Raw genomic sequence first — 20,842 nt, 5'->3', positions numbered from 1 at the left:
ATGCTTGACATGCGGGCCTTGTTTATGTACCATGCACCAAACAGCTAGCTGTTCGTTTTCCAGCATATCCGTCGTTTCGTCAGCAAGTACTGAGAGAAGCACCCTGAAGCGTTCACTTTTGCATCTAGGCGTCTTTGATAATTTCACCACAAATTTCTCTAATTTGGTTTCCTATCGGTTTTAAATACGATGATTACTGGGGCACTTCGAAATCGTTCTCAGATTCATTCTCCACAATCAGCTCGCATGCGAAGAAAGCATTCTGGAAATACCAATATTCGGCGGGTGTTTTGCTTAAATCCATAGGACCAATGTCCCTATCGCCACGGAGAGCCAGACCTTGCTGTCCGCAAAAAGAACTGTCTCAAATTTAATAGGCCGTTAACTTCTTCTTTTTCTCGTATTTTACTTTGCCTGCCTAGTCCAGCTGATTGATCGCTTCCTGAAAAGCTTCGAGAACATTATCAGATGCCAGCTGACAGTTACGGTGATATTTAATTTTCGTGTGTGTGGAAGATTGCGAGCGCGTGCTTCCATTCTGGAATGGCTGGGACACGCGTGTTCGAGTGCGTGCATTGGCCCAGTTTATAAAAACATTAACCCAGAAAGTTCCAGAATAAAAATCCGAAGCACGCCTTTGCAAATGTCAGTGCACCTTTGCGTCAAAAGTTTATGAGAACTTATACCCATCAAATTCGAAATTGAAATCCATGCGCTCCGTAGATTCCGGGGCCGCTGCGAGATGCCGACGACGTGCCCGCTCGCTATCTGAAAGCCTTTGAAACTTTGTGCTCGGCTGGGGCTCCTTATGGCATGTGACTCCAGGTGCATGGACGTTGCCACGAAGCCCAGCCCAAGTTCGCAATTTTAGCGCCGAAATGTATTATCGCGTATCAAAAAGACATTGTAGTCAAAATACAGAATGATTCCCGTCGCCGGTGGTTGTTTGGTCGGCGGTGCATGACAGCACGAAAAACTTTCGGGGGGGGGGGGGGGGGGTTGACGCCGCATCAGGCCCTCCCCCCCCCCCCCCACCCCTGCTGCGCCCCTGCCGGGGAGAATCGATGAGATTCGACGGTCTTTGCCGACCCGCTTGGTACGGCAAGTCCAGCATATTCGCTCTGGCAATTATTGACGGCAAATGGGAATTACGCTTCTCGGCCGCGGTCAGGTTAGCTACGAGTGGAGTCGCGGAACAGGTCGCCATAGCCCTGGCCATGACCAACCCTCTGGCACCTACGTTTTCACAGACTCACGAGGGCCATCAAAGCTTCTAATCGGGTAGCCTAGCCCGAGAAAGCTGCCTCCATTCTGAAAAGAGAACAAACCCTGGTAATCACGTCATTCTTGGTTTCCGCCCATATTGGGCGGACGTTCATCAGAAGATACCTAACCTCAACTAGCTTGGCCATGACCGTGCGCGAGATCTAACGCGCCGCGGCGGAAGGGAGGCCTTATGGGGACAGGATGAATTCCAGCGTAACGATCAGGAAATAACCTCTCACTATCGACTTAGCAGAAGGGCCTATCCTCTTTCTCACCCGCAGTTAGACAGGCCTCAGTAAATTACAATTACAATGCTCCAGATGGACTCAATCCCCTCGCGGGGCTTTCTCATCCATATCTCCACAGACATCGATTGAAGCTGTCCGGACTGTAATGGCATTTATTGCTCCTTAGCTAATATGCTCTGGCAATGCCCCGCGTTACCTAACGGCCCTCTATCTAGCGAAGACGTCTGGGAAGAGGCACTCCGGAGCCCATCGCTCCAGACACAACTACAGGCACTTCAGAGGGCTCAAGAAAGGGCTGGACATCACGGTATTCCTGCCCCGACTTGGACGCGGCCAGCGTCTTCCGCGGGTCCACGATAAGGCCCCCGCGGAAGCTCCTCAGTTCACTGTCTGTCTGTCTGTCTGTCGGTCGATCGGTCGGTCGGTCGGTATGTCTGTCTGTCTGTGAATTCGGCCCAAGAAGTCCAAAGCCCAGCTATAACGTTACTACCTTCCACAGCAGCACCCGCCGAATACAATTATACACTAGAACTGCTCAATGTACCTTGGAATGACAAATCAGACCGCGCCACAAAGGTTAAGCACACGCCATCGGCTATCAGTTGTGGCCTCTGGCCAATGGGCCGCAAAAGCGCGTTACAACGCTTACCCGCATCAGCTACAAACAGACACAATTACGTACGCAACACTGCTACCGGGAACCGCAATTTCGCCTCGGTTTAGGGAGGTGTTACTACTGCATGGCGGCTGCCCCCTTTCAGTGTGCATCATGCTAATTGGCAAACATTCTTGCACAGCTGCGAACTATTCGGCTTCGAAGCTAAAAGACCGTTCGCTGACCTACCGCGGTCAAGAAAAATGTAATAAGGTTAACTTCATAGAATACCTAAAAATAAACAAGTCGTAGTTAGCTCTAACAAGTTTACACGTAATCTTAAATGGACATCCCGGACACCGGAGGTTACATGCCCTTACCATAAACCTTCTGTTCTAGCTATACACATGCGCTTTAAACTGGCGTTGTTGAATGGTGCGCCGCTTTTCTGGAAGTCCAAAATGTAATTACGAGGAGAATGTACACCGATTTTTTTTTTACAAGAGTGGTCACTATTTTCTAAATGCTTTTTTTTGGGCGCTTGGTTGTGTGTTTATGTATTCAGGCCTAGGTGGTCTAATATAGCCAAGAAATTGCAATTATTTTTTTTTGAGGCATGTTGACAGTGCGTCCTTAACCTTCATTTATGATGTGTTCCTGGTCAAATCGACCCCACTGCTCATCTGCAATGACGCAGCAATGTTCGCTAACGGAGCTTAAACACCATTTACACCCAACTGCAACAAATGTGCGAATTCACTGTTCATCTGCCACCCATCCTGTTTTTACGTTTTCGTTAAGATATAATAGCTCAAGAAATATCTCCAGAGAAGGCAGTAAAATGCAACAAGTTTACTTTCAGGAAAACAACAAGTTAGTAGGCGCGCACTATTTTCCGCAGGATGAATCGTAGATCACGTATTTCGGTGACGTGCCACAATTCTCGTCGTAGATGAATTTGCAGCAGTCGTCGGGCTTTTGCATCGAATCGGCACGTCTCCAATAAGTGCATCCGTAACCTGAAAAGTTATAAGTATGAATACGCAAAAGTTAAAAAAAATGTGTGAACAAGTGAGTGGCGAAGCTCTCAAAGCGACTCTAGTTGAACGTGCGACAGATATCATTGTTTCTTTTTGGATATCAATTGTTTGGACTCTCCAGGTGAATTTACGACATTAGTGACGGTATTGTCATGATGTTTCGTATAAAAACCAAAGGCGATAAATTCGTGCCACACGCCGTATGCTGTAGGTACGAAGGAAAGCATGTGATGCGGAGGCTAGAAGGATGCTGGCTTCGTGCGGCGGTGTCATCTCGCAACGGGGGCAGCCAGGCAATATCTTCTGAGACTATATCAGGCGCAGAGGGGGGGGGGGGGGGGAGGGTGCTTCTACTCCGGCCATGGCTGCAGTTAGCTTATGTGGTAGTTACCTTCCGGTGAGGCTAGCCTACCCAACATAGCTGCTGGTTTCGTTCGCGCTTTTTTTCGCGTGTACATTCTCTTGATTTACAGACAGCCACAACGGACAGTGACACCATGTGACCTTACCTTACAAAACTATTGAATCCAACAAGCCAAGGATTAAGGGCTGCCTTGTCAAAGATCAAATATGGGCTAGCCTGTCTTAGCACATTATCCCGGTTTATCCCTATTTATACAACTTGGTATCGCTGAGGCATGGATTGGTGACGCAGTCGATGATGCATTGTAGTCGCCTTGCGAAATGTTCTCAGGGCTGGGGTAATATAGAAGAAAGGTGAGAAGGACTAAGGACGCTGAGCGTTGTGACACAAGCGACAGCAGCCCAATAAGGTCATTAACCCTTGTGAACTGTGGACAATTACCAAGTGAAAGAAAAAAAATGGTTGATATGGCAGGCCTCCTGCTTTCGGCGTGACACCGTCATTGTTTGAAATGCGACCACTCGGCCAGGCTGATTGGAACGCGCGCCAGAGGTTGGTGAACACTACCTCCTGTTGTCCCTAAGCGCGGAGATTCTTTGTAAAGAAATGTAATGCCAAGAACCGCTCTCCGTTTAGCACGTATTTTGAAATGGGCACCCTAAAAGACAACGTAATGGGTAATCTTTTGCGCCTTCGAAGAATTCTGCCACGACACTGTAATTAGGAGGTCGACAGCTCTCTGATAAACAAAAAAAATGATATATATTTTTGTGGCATTACGCCTTAAAAGTACTTTGATTGTTGTTTCTAATTAAAGTACTGCAAGTGATATTAAAAGGCGGGTTTCTACAATAAACTCCTAGCTTTAAATGCGTTCGGAACTTGGCAGTGGCTTCTCCAAGTTGCACATTCCTTTGTTGATATTATGAATAAGAAAGAGTACTGGCCATCCACAGCAACTGAGGAAGCTATGTATTCCTTATTCTCAGGGCCAACTTACAGGCATATGACATCACCGCGCGATACCTGCCAAATTGCTTCAGATTTTGCTTGTCTGTTAGGATACAGTATTTGCATTAGGAGATAGAGAGTGAGCTTTTAATGAAAAGGATCGCTCAGTGAACTAAGCAGGGGTAAGGGTCAATGGCGGGGTTCACAATGAAAAAAACTGTCAGCCCTTCCACTGGGATGGAGATGGAAGACCAGCGAAGCTGTACTATGGTGGGAATTATGCATTTCCAATTATGACTATTAGGATATAATTTTTTAATTGGTTATTCGAACTATTCAAGAATGAGAAATATATATGATCCGGTGGTTTTAATTTATTTAGTGACCACATGGACCATGGTGTCATGGTCACTACGGTACACCGCCATAGGGTGTACGGCAAAGGTTGGCATGTTCGTCATAAACACCTCACCAACGCCGCGCGCGCTCGGTGCGAACGCGGGCAATACGCCGCCGCCATCGACAACAGTTGCGCGCGCTGTTTGTGTGACCGCACACGACCGCTGTCAAACCGCTGGCTACGTGACGTAACTGCTAAACGCCGTTGTCGACAAATTTAGGGGAGAGGCGGGCGAGAGCCCAGAGAGAGTCGGTGGAAGAGTCCGGCAGGGCTGCACGCATGCGCCGCCGTGGGAGAGCGGGCACGCACACGCACAGTCTTGGGTGCCTCGATGCCCTGCTCGCCCATCGCTCCCCTTCCACTAGGAAGTCGCGCTCGCTCTCCGCGGTGCATTCGCTCCCCGCGAAAGCGCGCGTGCCTCGCCCTCACGCGCTTTCACCCGCACATACAGCATGCAGCCAATGAGAGTGTTTTTTTTTTCTATTTCTGAGCGCGACCATCGAAGAGTGAGCCCTTTAACAGCTTGGCTGTAAAAAAAAAAAAAACAAAAAAAAAACAAAAAAAAAACAAAAAGAAACATTCATAACCTGCCATTCAAGCCAGCCTCGCGCACAAACTCCCATAAAGAGTTGATAGTTTGCCGGGCATCGGCCTCTGGGGGTCGCGTGGTCCATGCCTCCAGTGAGTCATTGCGGCGTCCCTTGTGTTTGTCTCTTACTATCGCGAGAGCGGGACAGTCCCACAATAGATGCCTTACTGTCGGTCGAGCACCGATTTCACACGTACTGCACGTACTGCACGTCAGTTTACGAATTGTAGCCGTTGAGCTTGAAAGACGCATCCACTTGAAATCAATTTGGAATAAGCGCCGCAAAGTAACTATTTAGGAAGCTCATTAGCAGTAGTTTTTTATTAGTTCAATATGCGTTCCGATTTCTCGTGCAAGTAATGTCCGCCTCTAAAGAATCCAGCTCAAGGTCTAGAATTATGATGTCTGCCACAGGCGATTTTTTAAATTCCATAAATCTTAAAAATGATCATACCGTATATTAGCCGCCATCTGCTAGGTGGCAGACGACGACGTGGAGATGACAACGAGCAAACGACGAGCAGAGCGGCGGCACCTACACAGTGCCTACTTGTGATCTTGGTGGTTGATTTCAAAAATGTTTTTCTTGAATAAAATACTTGAATGAAAATTTCTAAATAAAAAGCTAAGAGGTCCGTGCATACATTGAGCTATCTGATATATTTTTATCTGGAGGGCCTTGAGGCTTAATTGCGGCCTGAATCTCGCAAGAAATTCATTTTTTGCCAACATTGGAGGTGTGTTTATAAAAAATATATACTTTAATAAATTCAAATAATTTTTTGCGTACGCTATAGCAACAGACGAAAAGGGAGACAAAATATTGTAGTTGAAACGTTTGCTCAGTTTAAGCGAAAACTTTCTGAAAACGAAACATTTCATGCTTTTTTACTGAGCCAAATAAGCGATGAAAATTCTAAAAAATTTTTGGGCGCTTAAGCTTCGCCTGTAAGAGTAGAACGCGATATCGTTATCGGGACCCGTTCACATCGCATCGTTCGCCTCAGGCAAGTAGGGACCCGCCGTGGTTGCTCAGTGGCTATGGTGTTGGGCTGCTGAGCACGAGGTCGCGGGATCGAATCCCGGCCACGGCGGCCGTATTTCGATGGGGGCGAAATGCGAAAACACCCGTGTACTTAGATTTAGGCGCACGTTAAAGAACCCCAGGTGGTCCAAATTTCCGGAGTCCCCCACTACGGCGTGCCTCATAATCAGAACTGGGTTTGGCACGTAAAACCCCATGATTTAATTTTAGGCAAGTAGGGTTCATTCACTGCAACACACAACGTGGGAAAGCCACCTTACAAAGGCCAAGCTTACACCAATCCCCCAAAAGTCGGCTTCGCTTTTAAACAGAGATGCATTGCTGAGAAGACGTTTTTCCAGGGGCAATATTAGTCGTCTTATATTAAAATGTGTCCAAAGAAACGTATATGGCAGGCCAAGTCCCAATTTGACCTACCGAGGATGCCAGCGCCATCTGAATAAGATTTTCGCAAGTAGGATACCCGAGTGAGCCGGTGTTTTTATGGTAAAAATGCTGGCAAAAGAGGTTTGTGTTTGCGTTTTCTCGTAACATAATTATGTTTTCTCGTGCATTGAAATAACATTCCCCACTCACCATGTCGGTAGGTTGGGCTTAAGTTGTACTTTACCATTTTTCTGACGGATTTCACTGTGAGAAATTTAATTTTTGTTCACCAAAACCCTACACCACGACGAAGGGCCTGAGCGGTCGGGGCGGTTAGGAATGATTTCCTCTTGCACTAACACCTTGCGGATGCGGTGGTTGCGGATGATTTTTTCCGCCACGGATGACGCCGACACCAACGTCGACCCCGACGCCCGATTTCCGGCGACACGTGGCCTTTAACGCTTTCGCGTTAAAATGCATTCAGTTATGTGGTTACATGAAAGAAGGATGCCCCTATAGAATGCTCTAATATAAAATTCGTTATGGAACCTGGTTTCAGACTTGAATAAAGAACATTTATCTCCAACCAACTATATTCCTTCTTTGCGGAAACTGCAAAGAGCGCTCACGTGTTAAAAAAAATTCCACGAGAATTCTTTGGTGAAACCTTATTCGCACAATAGCCATATATCCCAAATTTTTAAAGAAAATCAATGATAGTGGATTTTTGGGTCTGGAACGTTTCGCGTGGAATGACTCGGAAGAGAACATCCTGAGTTTAAGTTGAGGGAAGCCGAGAGTTCGCGTAGGCGAAGAAATGAAGATCCGGAGGCTTGTGAACGTGGCCGGTTCAATTCATGGTGATACTACGCAGAACATCGCGAAGAAACCGTGAGCGTCGGGAAACTGTGTGTGTTTGCTCTGCCACTACTTTACTAGGCTTTCCCCAGCTCCGCTGGTCTCTTGTGTTCGGGGTAGCAGAGCCACGCACAATATTTTCCGTCTTGCGCTGTACCTTAATTTCCTCAAGCATGATGAGGCATGTGGAGTCCACTTGTAAGTTTAACAATTCACAACTTTCCCGCTCACAGCCTGCAGTTTATCTTCCAAATGTTTAACGACGTAAAGTTATTGAAACCGCCACCATGGCCACAAATGGGACATGCTAACACACTTTCTTCTCGTTTTTAAAATGAAATTCGTACTCACCATCCCCAGCATACCGATGTCTCATAACGCTGCATGTCACGCAGTCCGTGTAGATGAGAGAGAACGATATCGGCGTCAGATTTGCTGAAAAAATGCGACAATATGCATACAATAGGAATAATTGTGAGGGCAAGAGCGAAGGAAATGCCCGTGAGCCAGGGTGATTCCTTCAACTAAGTGATGACAGTGTGCGAATACAAGGGGTACGCGAAAGGAGAAAGGAGAGATGGAATCCGTGCTTCAATATGCAGCAGCTTGCAGCTGAGTTGGCACGTCGCGGAATGTTTTTTAAAGCGAATCTTTCTTGTCCCATTTTTCGTGCTACTGAACACCAACATTAACTTGCGCGTTACCAGGTATCCAACTGTCGCAGAATTTCTGCGATTGGAGAACAACGTGAACAGTTCTTTCTGTGTAGTTGGGCATGAAATATAATGGCACGCAGTATGTGTCTTTGCGCATAGAATTTAATTGCAACTATTAAACAGAGCTGAACCTAACGAAAATTCCAACAAATGCGTTTGACCTGCCATACCCGCCATGGTGGCTTAGCGGCTACGGTTTTGCGCTGCTAAACACGAGGTCACGGGATGAAATGCCGGCCGGGGCGGCTGCATTTCCATGGGAACAAACTGCAAAAACGCTCGTGTCCCGTGCATTGGGAGCAAGTTGAAGATCCACTGGAGGTGAAAATTAATCCCTAGTCCCCGAATGCGGCATGCTTCGTAATCAAATTGTGGTATTGGCACGTAAAAACCCAGATATCAATTCAATTCAGTCTGCCATGACCTTAGTTTAAGTATTGCTGCGCTCAGCTTGAATATATCCGCGATATGGCAGGTCTTTCCTCTAAGGAATTATTTCGAGCGGAAGTGAAACTTGGACGCTCTCACGTGTTAACTTGCCCTGATCCTCGTCACAGGAGATGGATGGGAACTACGAGGGAATATTGTCTGTGGACCCCTAATATGCAAATAATACGTTGTTCTCGGTTTGCAACATACGTTCCAAATTTTTATTGGTACAGGTGCGAGTGTTTACCGAGGTTGCACTTGACATGAAGAGCACTTCATGGTGACTAGTCTGTACGCGCTGCCCTTAGCACTACTTCAATAGTGACTGCATATATGTAGCTCACTCTTGAATAGTTGCCAAAAATTTACAATACATGGTGTTGTGAGTTAACTTAGCTTGGGTAAAACGTTTTTTGAATAACTTAAACACAAACATTTAAAAGTAGAAACTCCTCCACCACAGATTTTTCGGTTTTTTGTGTCTTTTTTCGGTGGTGCTGCTCAACCCATTCTGAATCTATCTGACAAGATCTCGCCACATGATCTGTTCTTTCTCTCTAGGTGTACAGATCTACCTCTCTATCCGGAGGGTCATTCACTGGCAGTGAATAAAATATTTCTCTTGGTGACACGAGTACGAAGTTAGTGCGAGCCTGTGAACTGTATTTATATGCATTTTCGACATAGAACGTCTGTACGAAAATCATTGCAGCTGAAAATATATTATATGCGCTTCAAATGAGCGGGGAACATAGGCACTTGCTTAGAGGTCTAGCGCTGTACCTAAGTCCCATTGCGGGTGATTTAGTAGCTGCGTAGTCTAACAGTAATCTCACGCACTGCGAATGACCGTGCTTCTCGCATGGACATTGACGAACGCTGGCGAATAAAGCAGCGTTGAATAGGCTACATCATTTGAGAATTTTGACGTTCGACGACTTCAGGAAATGGAAGATAAAGCTATTTGTTAGTGTGAAGCTAAAAAGGAAAATTTATTAGAGAAAAAGCATTAAGCTGAGCCTTAGACAGCATTCACATAGCCTGCTACTTTGCTCTGAGGGAAGGGGTAGAGTGGAATGAATAAATGGAGTGATGATGAAGATACTTAATGCTTCAGGTAGCGCGTAACTGTGCTGTGACTAGCAGCAACCTCTAGGCTAAAACACATCTTGTCAAATACAAATTTCGTTGCCGTTTTGCAGCCGCATCTAGTAAATAGCGACAAGGCTACGCAGAGGTTCTGCTTGTTTTGGTCTTCTACGCTTCACTGCTGATGGCAGGCAGCACATCCAAACCAACGTCTCTTGTCTCACTCTTCTCCCGGAATGTTATCACGGATGCTTTTCTCTCAAGCGTGCACTTCAGGGTCTTTATTGTGTGTTCACATTTCGGTGGGGACGCATTTTTGTTTCTCCGGCGAGGCGGCTTCTGTTCACTTCATCACGGACGTCTGCAAACATATCCTTCGCCGATCTACAGTCCGAGATATCAGTCGCGGAATGACAAGAAGGCTGCCATGTTGGCAAAGTCATGTCGTGTCAGCTGCGCTCACCTGTTGACAAGTGAATTTGGCTCATTGGGATGCGTGCAACATCAAAATCTGGCAAAATTTTGAGTCAAAATACGATCCGCGCGTATCTGTCGCTGGCGTAATCTCATCCATCTCGTTCTGTTCTTCATAGGGGAATGTTGCCTAGATTTTTTTATTACAGCTTTATCACACTTAGTTTCGATTTTTGGATTGAGATCATTTCGAAGAAAAACTCCTCAAGAAGAGGCGCCTTGTTTCCGGGCTCTGGCTGAGGGGTCCTTTGGTTTAGAGTAAGTTGTAATGGCCCTTGGCTTTCGACACTCTTGCAAGCCGAAACTTCTATTCTTTCAGTTATGTTTTCCTCGATAACTACTTCGTTGTGCACGAAATATAAAGTATGATAGGAAACGTAGCTGAAGGTTGCCTTGAGGATAAGCTAAAGCAGTTTAGAGCCAGTCTGACAAAGACACCTATAAACAGTTATATTTTACAAGCTATTGCGGGTTTCCTTTGATGAAAATGTAAGCTTTGAGACGGGCAGGGAATCTACGCTAAGTTTACTAAAAGCAATTCCAGTACTTACGGTCCTCTGGAATGAAGCCGAACTTGTCCTTGGCTACGTAGCACTCCGAAGAATCAAGATTAAGCGTGGCTTTTCTGCAAGCCGAACAAAATGTGTACGTAGTTAGCGCAAACTTGAATTATTCCTTGCATCCCTCTTAAAACATTCCTCATCAGGCACATTTATTTCCGAATGTATCTATACTATTCATATTAAATTGAGGCAGAACATGTGCACGATAACTTACTTCGAAAAATGTTCATGTCATGTGAAACTATCGCACAGCCCACAGACCCGCATTAACCATAGGTTACGAAGCATGTTTGCCTGAAGCATATTGACACTGAACACTGAAGCGGATTACGCGTCTTGAATATGCATTATTGCACAACGTCGAATATGAAACACTAGTGAAGCGGATAGATGTTCTCTTTTATGGTGTTACCGTACGCTAGTTCCTTTTTATCTTTTCGTTTCCTTATAGGGTTTCTCATAATTAAATAGAGATGAGAATATGGCCACATTTCCCTGCAGAACCCTAGTAAATGCCCATATGATACGTTCTTTTATTTTGAGGACATGGTGGACTGTATCCGCTAGAAAAATGGTCGTAATCGTTTCAGTCAGTATCATTGGCAAACAGCGCTACTATTTTTCACGCGTACAGCATCTTTATAACAGAAAACCCATAATGTGTTTCGAAAGAATGTGGCCCAGTGCGGAAAGCAAAGTACAATGCTTCCTCTACCTTCCGAGGCTGTGCTAGGTAATGGGCATACCAGCGTCAAGCGAACACGGGTCCTCGCCTTAAAATTTGCATTATTTACAGATTACAGATGTTTAATACTCCTATGCGATATCACACGCTGGAGTATCACACGCGAAAACCACAATAGGGAAGTTCGGGGCCACTGAGTTGAGTTATTTGCGTTTCTTTTTTGTACTATAGCGAAGCAGTTTGTATATGCTTCGCCGATGGTGTATTTCCCGGAATAACATATTGGCCTATATAGTGACTGGATATTAGTCATACGGTAAAGCCGGTAATCTTCGGTACAAACAAAATACTTCGATATTGAGTAGTAGCCGGAATACTTAGTTCAGAAAACTTTGGTTAAGACAACCTCATCGGCAGTCGAGTGTTGCAGTGCGATTTATTAATAATAATCGTGTAAATTTCTTTTTTTTTTGTTGACACCCGTCTGCCTATTGGCTTTGATTGAATGTCCGAAGTATGCAGAGCGTAGTATTTACTAATATTTACACTTATATTGACCTGAAATCGACACTATGCAGGATAGTGTACAATTGGAGCTCTGCGTATGCACGTATGCCTGCATTCCCGTTGTGGGTAATTCCATATTCGTTCCACCGCCCTCCTTCTTAGAAGCGATTAATGATGTTTTGAGCTGTATTTGTGGCATTTGGTTGACACCGTTTGATGTGTTTTCAGTTTAACGTGATTTAAAAGACTGTTTGCGTAATCCAAAAACAAATGTGTTTGCCTTCGCTGATGTTGATTGTGTCTGGACAGGCGTTTTACTTAGCAGCAGGAAAATTACAAGGACTTCTAAATGGCACCAGTGTTAGCCGTCCTGGTTACCAGTGGATGGCGCTTTGGAACGCGAATATACTTTCCGGAAATCCCAAATGTTGGCAACTAAGGGTAAAATTGGCTGTGCGACAGACAACACTGAGCAGTAAAACATCAGCCCTTCCAATGTCGAGAAAGTGATCGAAAGCGAAGCCTGTCGTGAGTGAATCTGACCTACGCCTGATCTACATGACCTACCGGTAACGGTTCACGACATGTCACGGTAATAAAACAAACGTTTATTGAATGCATACATCGAGGGAGGAAAACGTACAGCGCAACGGAAAAAAAGTTGCACGAAAAGGAAAGAAATGTAGAAGGAAAGGGAACGAAAAGTACCACGAAAGAGAACCAAGAAGAGAAGGGAAAGTACTAGGTCAAATACACAAAGAATCTTCGCTTACACCGATTTTCTCGACATAGTTTTCTCGACAGAGGAAGGGCTGGTGATTTTCCTTGTTTATATCTATCTTTTTCTTTCTTTCTTTCCTTCTCTCTCTCTTTCCTTCTGTCTCTTTCTCTCTTTCTTTTATTTTCTTTGTATGTGTCATTGAGCTTGGACCCTTTTTGCACTATCACCAGGATCGGCGCACTTTTCAGTGTGACACCACCACCACCACCGCCGCCGAAACTTGTGAGCCTATGGAGGTTCGCTTAAAAAAAACTGCAGCCTGTGACATTGTCTATCTTCTCCATAAGGCCAACAATGCTAGACATTGTGCCATCCTAAAATCGATTCATGCCGGTATTTCAGGAAGCAAAAAATCACCAGCCCTTCCCCTGTCGAGAAAATGGGGACAAGCGAAACTTGTCTTGTGTGTATGTGACCTTTGTGGTAATTTTCTTTCTCTCTCTCCCTCTCTCTCTCTCCATTTCTATCTCTTTCTTTATTTATCTTCCTTTCTCTCTCTGTCTTCCTTTCCATCTCTCTCTTTCTTCCATTCTCTCTCCCTATCTCCCTTTCTCTCTCTCTTTAGTCCCTGGTATGCGCCATTGAGCTTGGACCCTTTCTGCACAATCGCCAGGATCGGCCCACTTTCAACGTGACACCACCACCACCACCACCACCGCCGCCGACACTTGTGGGCCTATAATATTTCGCTTACCAACAGCCCTTCCTCTGTCGAGAAAATGGGGGTAAGCGAAGGTTTCGTGTGTTTATCTGACCGTCGTAGTGATTTTCTTTCGCTCTCTCCACCTCTCTCTTTCTTTCTATCTCTCTCTTTCTCTTTCTTTTTGTCCCTGGTACGTGCCATTAGGCTTGGACCCTTTCTGCACATCATCAGGATCGGCTCACACGACAGGGCTATGTTCCATTGAGGTTGGACCCTTTCTACACATAGCCAGGATCGGCCCACTTTTCAGTGCGACACCGCCACCGCCACCGCCACCGCCACCGCGACCACCACCCCGACCACCACCCCCACCGCCACTTGTGAGCCTATAAAGCTTCGCATAAAAAACACCAGCTTTTCCCTGTCAAGAAAATGGGGGTATAAGCAAAGCTATTCGTGCTTGTATCTGACCTTCATGGTGATTTTCTTTCTCTCTCTCTTTCTGTCTTTGTCTCTCTCTTTCTTTCTCTTTTGGCTTCTCTCTTCCTTTTTTGTCCGTAGTAGGTGCCATTGAGCTTGGACCCTTTCTGCACTATCACCAGGATCGGCCCACTTTTCAGCGTGACACCACCCCCACCGCCGATTGTGAGCCTACAAAGCTTCGCTTAACACCAGCCCTTCCCCTGTCGAGAAAATGGGGGTAAGCGAAGCTTGTCGTGTGTTTATCTGACTTTCGTGGTGATTTTCTTTCTTTCTCTCTCTCTATTACTTTATTTCTCTCGTTTTTCTTAATCTCTCTCTTTCTCTTTCTTTTTTTTTCCCTGGTATGTGCCATTGGGCTTGAACCCTTTCTGAACCATCATCAGGATCGGCCCACACGGCAGAGGTATGTGCCATTGAGGTTGGACCCTTTCTGCCCTATCACCAGGATCATCCCACTTTTCAACGTGCACCGGCACCGCCACCGCGACCACCACCACCGCCGACACTTGTGAGCCTATAAAGCTCCGCTTAAAAAAAACACCAGCCATTCCCCTGTCGAGAAAATGGGGATAAGTGAAGCTTGTCGTGTGTGTATCTCATCTTCGTGGTGATTTTCTGTCTTCCTCTCTCTCTCTCTTTATCTTTTCCTTCTCTCTTGCTTTTTTGTCCCTTGTATGTGCTATCGAGCTTGAACCCTTTCTAAACTATCACCAGGATCGGCCCACTTTTCTACGTGACACCACCACCACCGCCGCCGACACTTGTGAGCCTATAAAGCTTCGCTTAAAGAGAAAGCTTTGGCAGGTGCTACACTCTTGTAACACAAGAAGGCGAAATCCTGGTGCACATTTGGTAATAAGTGAAGTTATACAATCGGGGCTAGAGTTCTTGCAAGACATAACCAGCCGCAATGGGAAGTGAACGTTTGGTACTAAGGCGACCTCCTGAACGCCACATGTGAACACTTAACGTTGTAAATAAAGTGCAGCACCTCAGTCGCCAAAAGTCGCCCTTACACATATGTGTAAGGTCAGCCGAACACTTTTTAAGGCATTGGGTTACACAATCAGGGCCAGATTTCTTGCAAGGCTAATGAGCCGCGGCATTAGCTAGACCCTTTTAAACGACGCATGAGGAACAAATAAGGTGCACCATTTTTATCGCCAACACAAGTCAAACTGTACTTTTTTTAAAGATTTTTTTTAGTGAGCACACACCGTTTGCAGCTTGATGCCTCAGAAGGAACGCCTGTCGTTGCTCGCGAATGAGTGCAACTGCCTTAGAAAGATGGCTCGACGTGACGTGTGCAATCACGCATGCACTGGGCACTAGAGAACTGCACGGGCTCGGGCTTACCCGAAAGCCCGAGCCCGGCCCGGCCCGTGGCAAGGAGTTGGCAAGAAGCTATGTGTGGTGGCCAAACATCGACCATGACATAGAGTGATGTGTTGCCGCTTGTCAAACTTGCGCTGAGAAACGCAGTTTACCAGTGAAAGCACCGCTCCATGCTTGGTCCAGGCTGACGCTTCTATGGAAACGCCTGCACGTCGAATTTGCAGGTCCCATAAAGTTGTTTCATACTTAGTGGTAGTCGACGCTCATTTGAAGTGGCCAGAAGTATGTCCCATGACCACTACTGCTTCAGAAGCAAACCATCGCATGCATTCGTGAACTTTTCTGCAGATTCGGTTTTCCGGAAACGGTGGTGTCCGACAACGGAAGCCAGTTCATCTCTGAATAATTCCAAGTATACCTCAAGCAAAGGGGTATAAGACACGTACGGACCGCACCGTATCACCCAAGCAGCGACGGCTTGGCGGAACGTTTTGTCCAAACCTTAAAGGCAGCGCTTCGCAAGACCAATCCGAGGATAGCGACTGCGGAAATAGCAGACTTGATTTTAGCGTATCGTAATACGCCTCTTGCTACGACAGGGGTAGCCCCCTTCCACATTGCTCCGGGGACGGCGCCTACGAACAAGACTATACCTGGTGTGACCATCGGTCGAGAACACAGTGTCACAGTGCCAATTTCGCCAGACAAGGCGTCTGCCGTGTCGCGAGAAAATGTTTGGTGTTGCTGATGACGTTCGGGTGCGCAACTTTCGACCTGTACCAAAGTGGCTTTGTGCAGCAGTTCTCGCCCGTACGGGACCTGTGTAATACCGCATAAGTGTACTGACTCCATGTGGTGTTTTACAGTGGGTGCGTCACCAAAACCACATCCGCAAGTGTAACACCGACGCCACAGAGTTCGAGCTACCGTTCGTCAAAAGCCATCAAGAACCTCCGGTACAGGTCCCAGCTGCCGACTCTTCAACCGATAACAACACCACGGCGATCATTCAGCGTGAACCGGTGGAGCGTTCAAACTCTGCAAACGAACATGGTTACCCACAGAGAAAGCGCAGCCCACCTGATCGCTATGTACCATAAACTGTTGCGGTTATCCTCGTGGTTCCAAAGTAAGTGTGGGGGGATGTTGCATATGTGTACACGTGTACATGCGTAATAGCGCAACGTCTTCACAACGTCTAAAACAAGAGACAAACAACGCCAAGTTTTCGGCACTGACTTCCTTGGTTGTCATTCTGCCGCTTAAGTTTCCGCCATGCAATAAAGCATGTTTCAAGTACAGTCTGCCTCTTCGATCACGGAAGCCCCGGAACACGACAGGATCCCACCAGTCTGCCAGTTTATCCTTCCTACACAGCTACCTTTTCGGTAGATCTCCCCGTAAGTATATAAAAAATAGGGGCACCTCCACACTAGGTGGTTGCAAGTCTGGGCAAACAGTAAAGCTGGTGGCCAAGTCTAAGTGGTGGCCCAATCTGTAACCCGCATCCCGTGACTGCAGCCGGCGGGCTGCAGTCTCGGGAGCCGCCGCCGCGGCGGCTCCCAGCTTTATGTCCCCAGTGATGTCACGACCAAACTGCGCATCCACACTTGCCAGTGCATGGCTGGAGGGAGAGAAGGTGAAGCACACGCCGCTCCGCGAGGTGATTGCTAAGCAACCCGCGGTGACGTCATCGCGAGGCGCAGTTTTTGTTCGCTCTACGTGGCCTAACCAAGAGCTTAAACAGCTCCGCTGTTACAACCTTCAAAACGTCTAAAAACTGAGAAAACGCCTATTTTTCGGCACTGAGCGAAGCATTCGAAACATTCAATTGTTGTTGTGAATTTCTGGGCCTAGAAAAACGTTATCCTCATATTTTAAGGAGCATTACGATAGCTATGTAATCAAATTCAAACAATTAGAAGATACCCTGCTCCTAAAAATCTTGTACGGGTATGTCAGAAAGACAAAGTAACGCAAACAAGTTTAAGGAGTGCTATGCAATTTAACGACGATCACCACAAAGACCACCATACGCCATCAGAATGTGATGTTTCTTACATTGATCCTTGGCCTGCGTAAGTGATAATGGCTGGTGAACTGAAGTTTTCATATTTGCCATCCTTTGAGTACTTGACGCACTTCGCAGTTCCTCCGTAATGTGGGTCAGAGTAATGATATCGGGCCAGTAATTTATACGAAAGGCCAGGCGTACTCGGAGGAATCCAAAGCCAAACCAGGGCCCCGGTCGCGAAAGCAGTGAGAGGTCGGTCGGTGTCGTGCCTGAGCTTCTGGTGACCTTGGTCTTCGGTTGTCAATGAACGGGCCAATTGTCGACAATCTTCGGTATACCTGGCGACATCAAAAATTGCAGTGTACTCAGATGAGTCAGGTGAGTAGGGAAGCATAGTGTCCAGCGTGCATGATGGCTCACGTCCGTACAATAGAAAGAATGGCGAGAATTCTATGGTCACGTGCGTAGCAGTGTTGTACGCATATGTGACGAATGGAAGGACGGTGTCCCAATTGGTCTGGTCCGACGCCGTGTAAATTGTCAGCATATCCCCCCGAGTGCGATTAAATCGCTCAGTTAGGCTATTAGTTTGCGGCTGATATGCACTTGTCACGCGATGAACGATGTTACACTGAACGAGTGTGATATGTGAAGTGCGCGAGGCGATGCGAACATGGTGCGTAGGATGGCCGGGAGCAAAAGACGATGAAAAAGGTGAAGTGCTGCATAAGTGTGACGGAAGCGTGCCGAGAAATGTCCACGAGAGACTAGGAGAAAAGAAGAGGAAGAGAAGAACGGAAGAGCGGGTATGTGCCATGGTTTAAGATCATCATCATGATCAGGAAAAAGGAACAAGACAAGTCGGCGGTTGGAACAAGGGCAGGCGGCTAGGTTGCAGAGGTGTGAGCTTGACGGGTGCTTGGACCCGAGCTTAGGAGGCCTCTACCTAGCCGGCTCTGCACTTCCCGACGACCTGACATCTACCCACAGCAAGCTACGGTTTGCTCGACAGTGAGCGCTCTCCGGAAGCTGGACGACGAGGCGCGGAAGAGTGGGCTGCCAGGTGACTGGGCCTGGATGCCTAGGCCTTCCACTCGATCACAGCGGACCTGCTGGAGACGCTCGAGACGAACATATGTGACTTCTTCTCAACGGCACGACCTTGCTTGAGCCAGCGTCACGTCGGCCGTTCGAGACTTGCTCCCTTCCTCCGACCCCAAGCTTCATTTTGCTGGTGCCACCTCCACATAGACTTCTGGACCACCATCGCCGCCTATAACTGGTGAACACTTTACTTTCACGTGACCTCCGCTTGTTTGGTTACTCCTACTTATCTTAGTGAACTCTAGCTTTGTTCGTGAACTTATCCGTGTATCGCGTGATATTACTGTCGCTGTAATCTTTTCGCTTTATTATTCCTACTCCGTGTATATAAGAGAGTGTTATTTTCTATTGATAAATGTTTCCCTTGCGTGTGGTTTGCAGCCAGCCTTGTCTTTTATTGGAAGCACCAAGGCGCAACACCTTGGATGCGTTTCCTATCACACTATAAAGAACCTAATCATCACAACGAGAAAGGCTTCAATAGCACCAGACAGGAAAACACGTCCCCTGTCGCTCAAAAGTTCACGGGGAGCACCGTGGCGCAGTACGATGTTGCGTAAGATGAAAAACGCAACGTCTCTTGCTGTGGCTGTGGGCAAAACTGCAGTCTCGGCGTAACGCGTGAGGTGGTCCACGCCAACAATTATCCACCTATTCCCAGAGGTGGTCGAGGGAAGCGGGCCATTTAAATCGATACCGACGCGGTCGAATGGACGGGCCGGGCAAGGGAGAGGCTGAAGTGTACCGGCCGGGCGTTGCGGTGGAGTCTTGCGCCACTGACAAGCAGTGCAAGCACGTATGTACTTACACTCAAAGGCATACATTCCGTGCCAGTAGAATCGCTGCCGCAGGCGATTGTAGGTCTTGAGAACGCCGGTGTGAGCACTTTGCGGGTCAGTGTGGAAAGCAGCGCAGATCTCTGTGCACATGTCGCGAGGTACAACTAGAAGCCACCTCCGGCCATGAGAGGCGTAATTCCGGCGATAGAGGAGATCGTCACGAATAGTGAAATGAGCGGCTTGGCGACCTAGAGTTCTTGAGGCGGGATAAGTGGATGGGTCAGTGATAAAGTCAAGGAGTTGACAAACCCACGCATCCTTGCGTTGCTCCGACGACATGTCTGCAAAGTCAATAGGTGACAAGGAAGCCGAAGAAGCTGACGGAGAAGGCGTGTCAGACGCTAGCGGCGAGCGGGACAGCGCATGAGCGTCCGAGTGTTTGTGGCCGGATCGGTACACAAAAGAATGTCATAATCTTGCAGGCGAAGCGCCCAACGACCGAGGCGTCCCGAGGGATCTTTCAGCGACGAGAGCCAGCATAGAGCATGATGGTCCGCGACGACGTTGAAAGGGAGGCCATAAAGGTACGGAGGAAACGTAGCCAAAGCCCAAATTATGGCGAGGCACTCTTTCTCGGTGACAGAATAATTAAACTCGGCTTTCTTGAGCGTTCGACTTGCGTAGGCAACGACGTATTCTTGGTATCCTGGTGTTTTTTGAGCCAATACTGCACCAAGGCCAACACCACTGGCGTCAGTATGGATCTCCATAGGCACATTAGAGTCAAAGTGACGGAGTATTGGTGGCGACGTTAGTAAGCGCCATAGCGTTCGAAAAGATTCGTCGCACGCTGATGACCAAGCAAACAGGCCGTTAGAGGCGGTAAGAAGGTTGGTAAGAGGTGCGATGATGGTAGCAAAGTCGCGCACAAATCGACAAAATACGAGCAGAGCCCATCGAAACTTCTAAGTGTTTTCATGGAATTGGGCTTGGGATATTCGGCTACGGCACGGAGCTTCGTGGGGTCCGGAAAAACGGCCTCCTTGCAGACGACGTGGCCTGAATCGTCAACTGGCGTGCAGCAAAGTGGCACTTCTTTATGTTAAGTTGAAGGCCAGCAGAGGTGAGGCACGTGACAATTGCACGAAGACGAACAAGGTGCGTTGGAAAGTCGCGAGAAAAAACGACGAAAACGACGATTTCGTCGAGGTAGCAGAGGCAGGTATTCCACTTGTAGCCACGAAGGATGTTATCCATCATCCGTTCGAAAGTAGCTGGGGCGTTGCACAATCCGAACGGCATGATGTTAAACTCATACAGTCCGTCAGTAGTGACGAACGCCGTCTTAGGTCGGTGAGGGTCGGCCATTGGAACTTGCCAGTAACCCGAGCGCAAATCTAGTGACAGTGCTGAAAAAATTGGCCGCCGTCCCGCCCTGTGAACATGAATGTCCTGCGAATAGCAAACACCACACATGGTTGAGCATTGTATTCACGCTGTTGTTCTGGTGCTTTA

General features: G+C 47.3%; 1 protein-coding gene across 1 annotated transcript in view; it reads right to left on the bottom strand.

Annotated features, from left to right (window-relative positions):
* LOC125945762 (uncharacterized) overlaps positions 1–20,842 on the bottom strand; it is a 117,665-nt gene that overhangs the window by 92,892 nt on the left and 3,931 nt on the right. The window contains exons 2-4 of the mRNA XM_049668044.1: positions 17,492–17,582; positions 10,985–11,058; positions 8,077–8,160 (exon numbers count right to left, since the gene is read on the bottom strand). Coding sequence (XP_049524001.1) covers positions 8,077–8,160; positions 10,985–11,058; positions 17,492–17,582 — 249 coding nt within the window. The remainder of the gene's footprint in view (positions 1–8,076; positions 8,161–10,984; positions 11,059–17,491; positions 17,583–20,842) is intronic.

The sequence above is a fragment of the Dermacentor silvarum genome, chromosome 5, assembly GCF_013339745.2.
Source record: "Dermacentor silvarum isolate Dsil-2018 chromosome 5, BIME_Dsil_1.4, whole genome shotgun sequence".
NCBI classification, from domain to species: domain Eukaryota; kingdom Metazoa; phylum Arthropoda; class Arachnida; order Ixodida; family Ixodidae; genus Dermacentor; species Dermacentor silvarum.
This window is presented reverse-complemented; position numbering and strand designations above follow the sequence as displayed.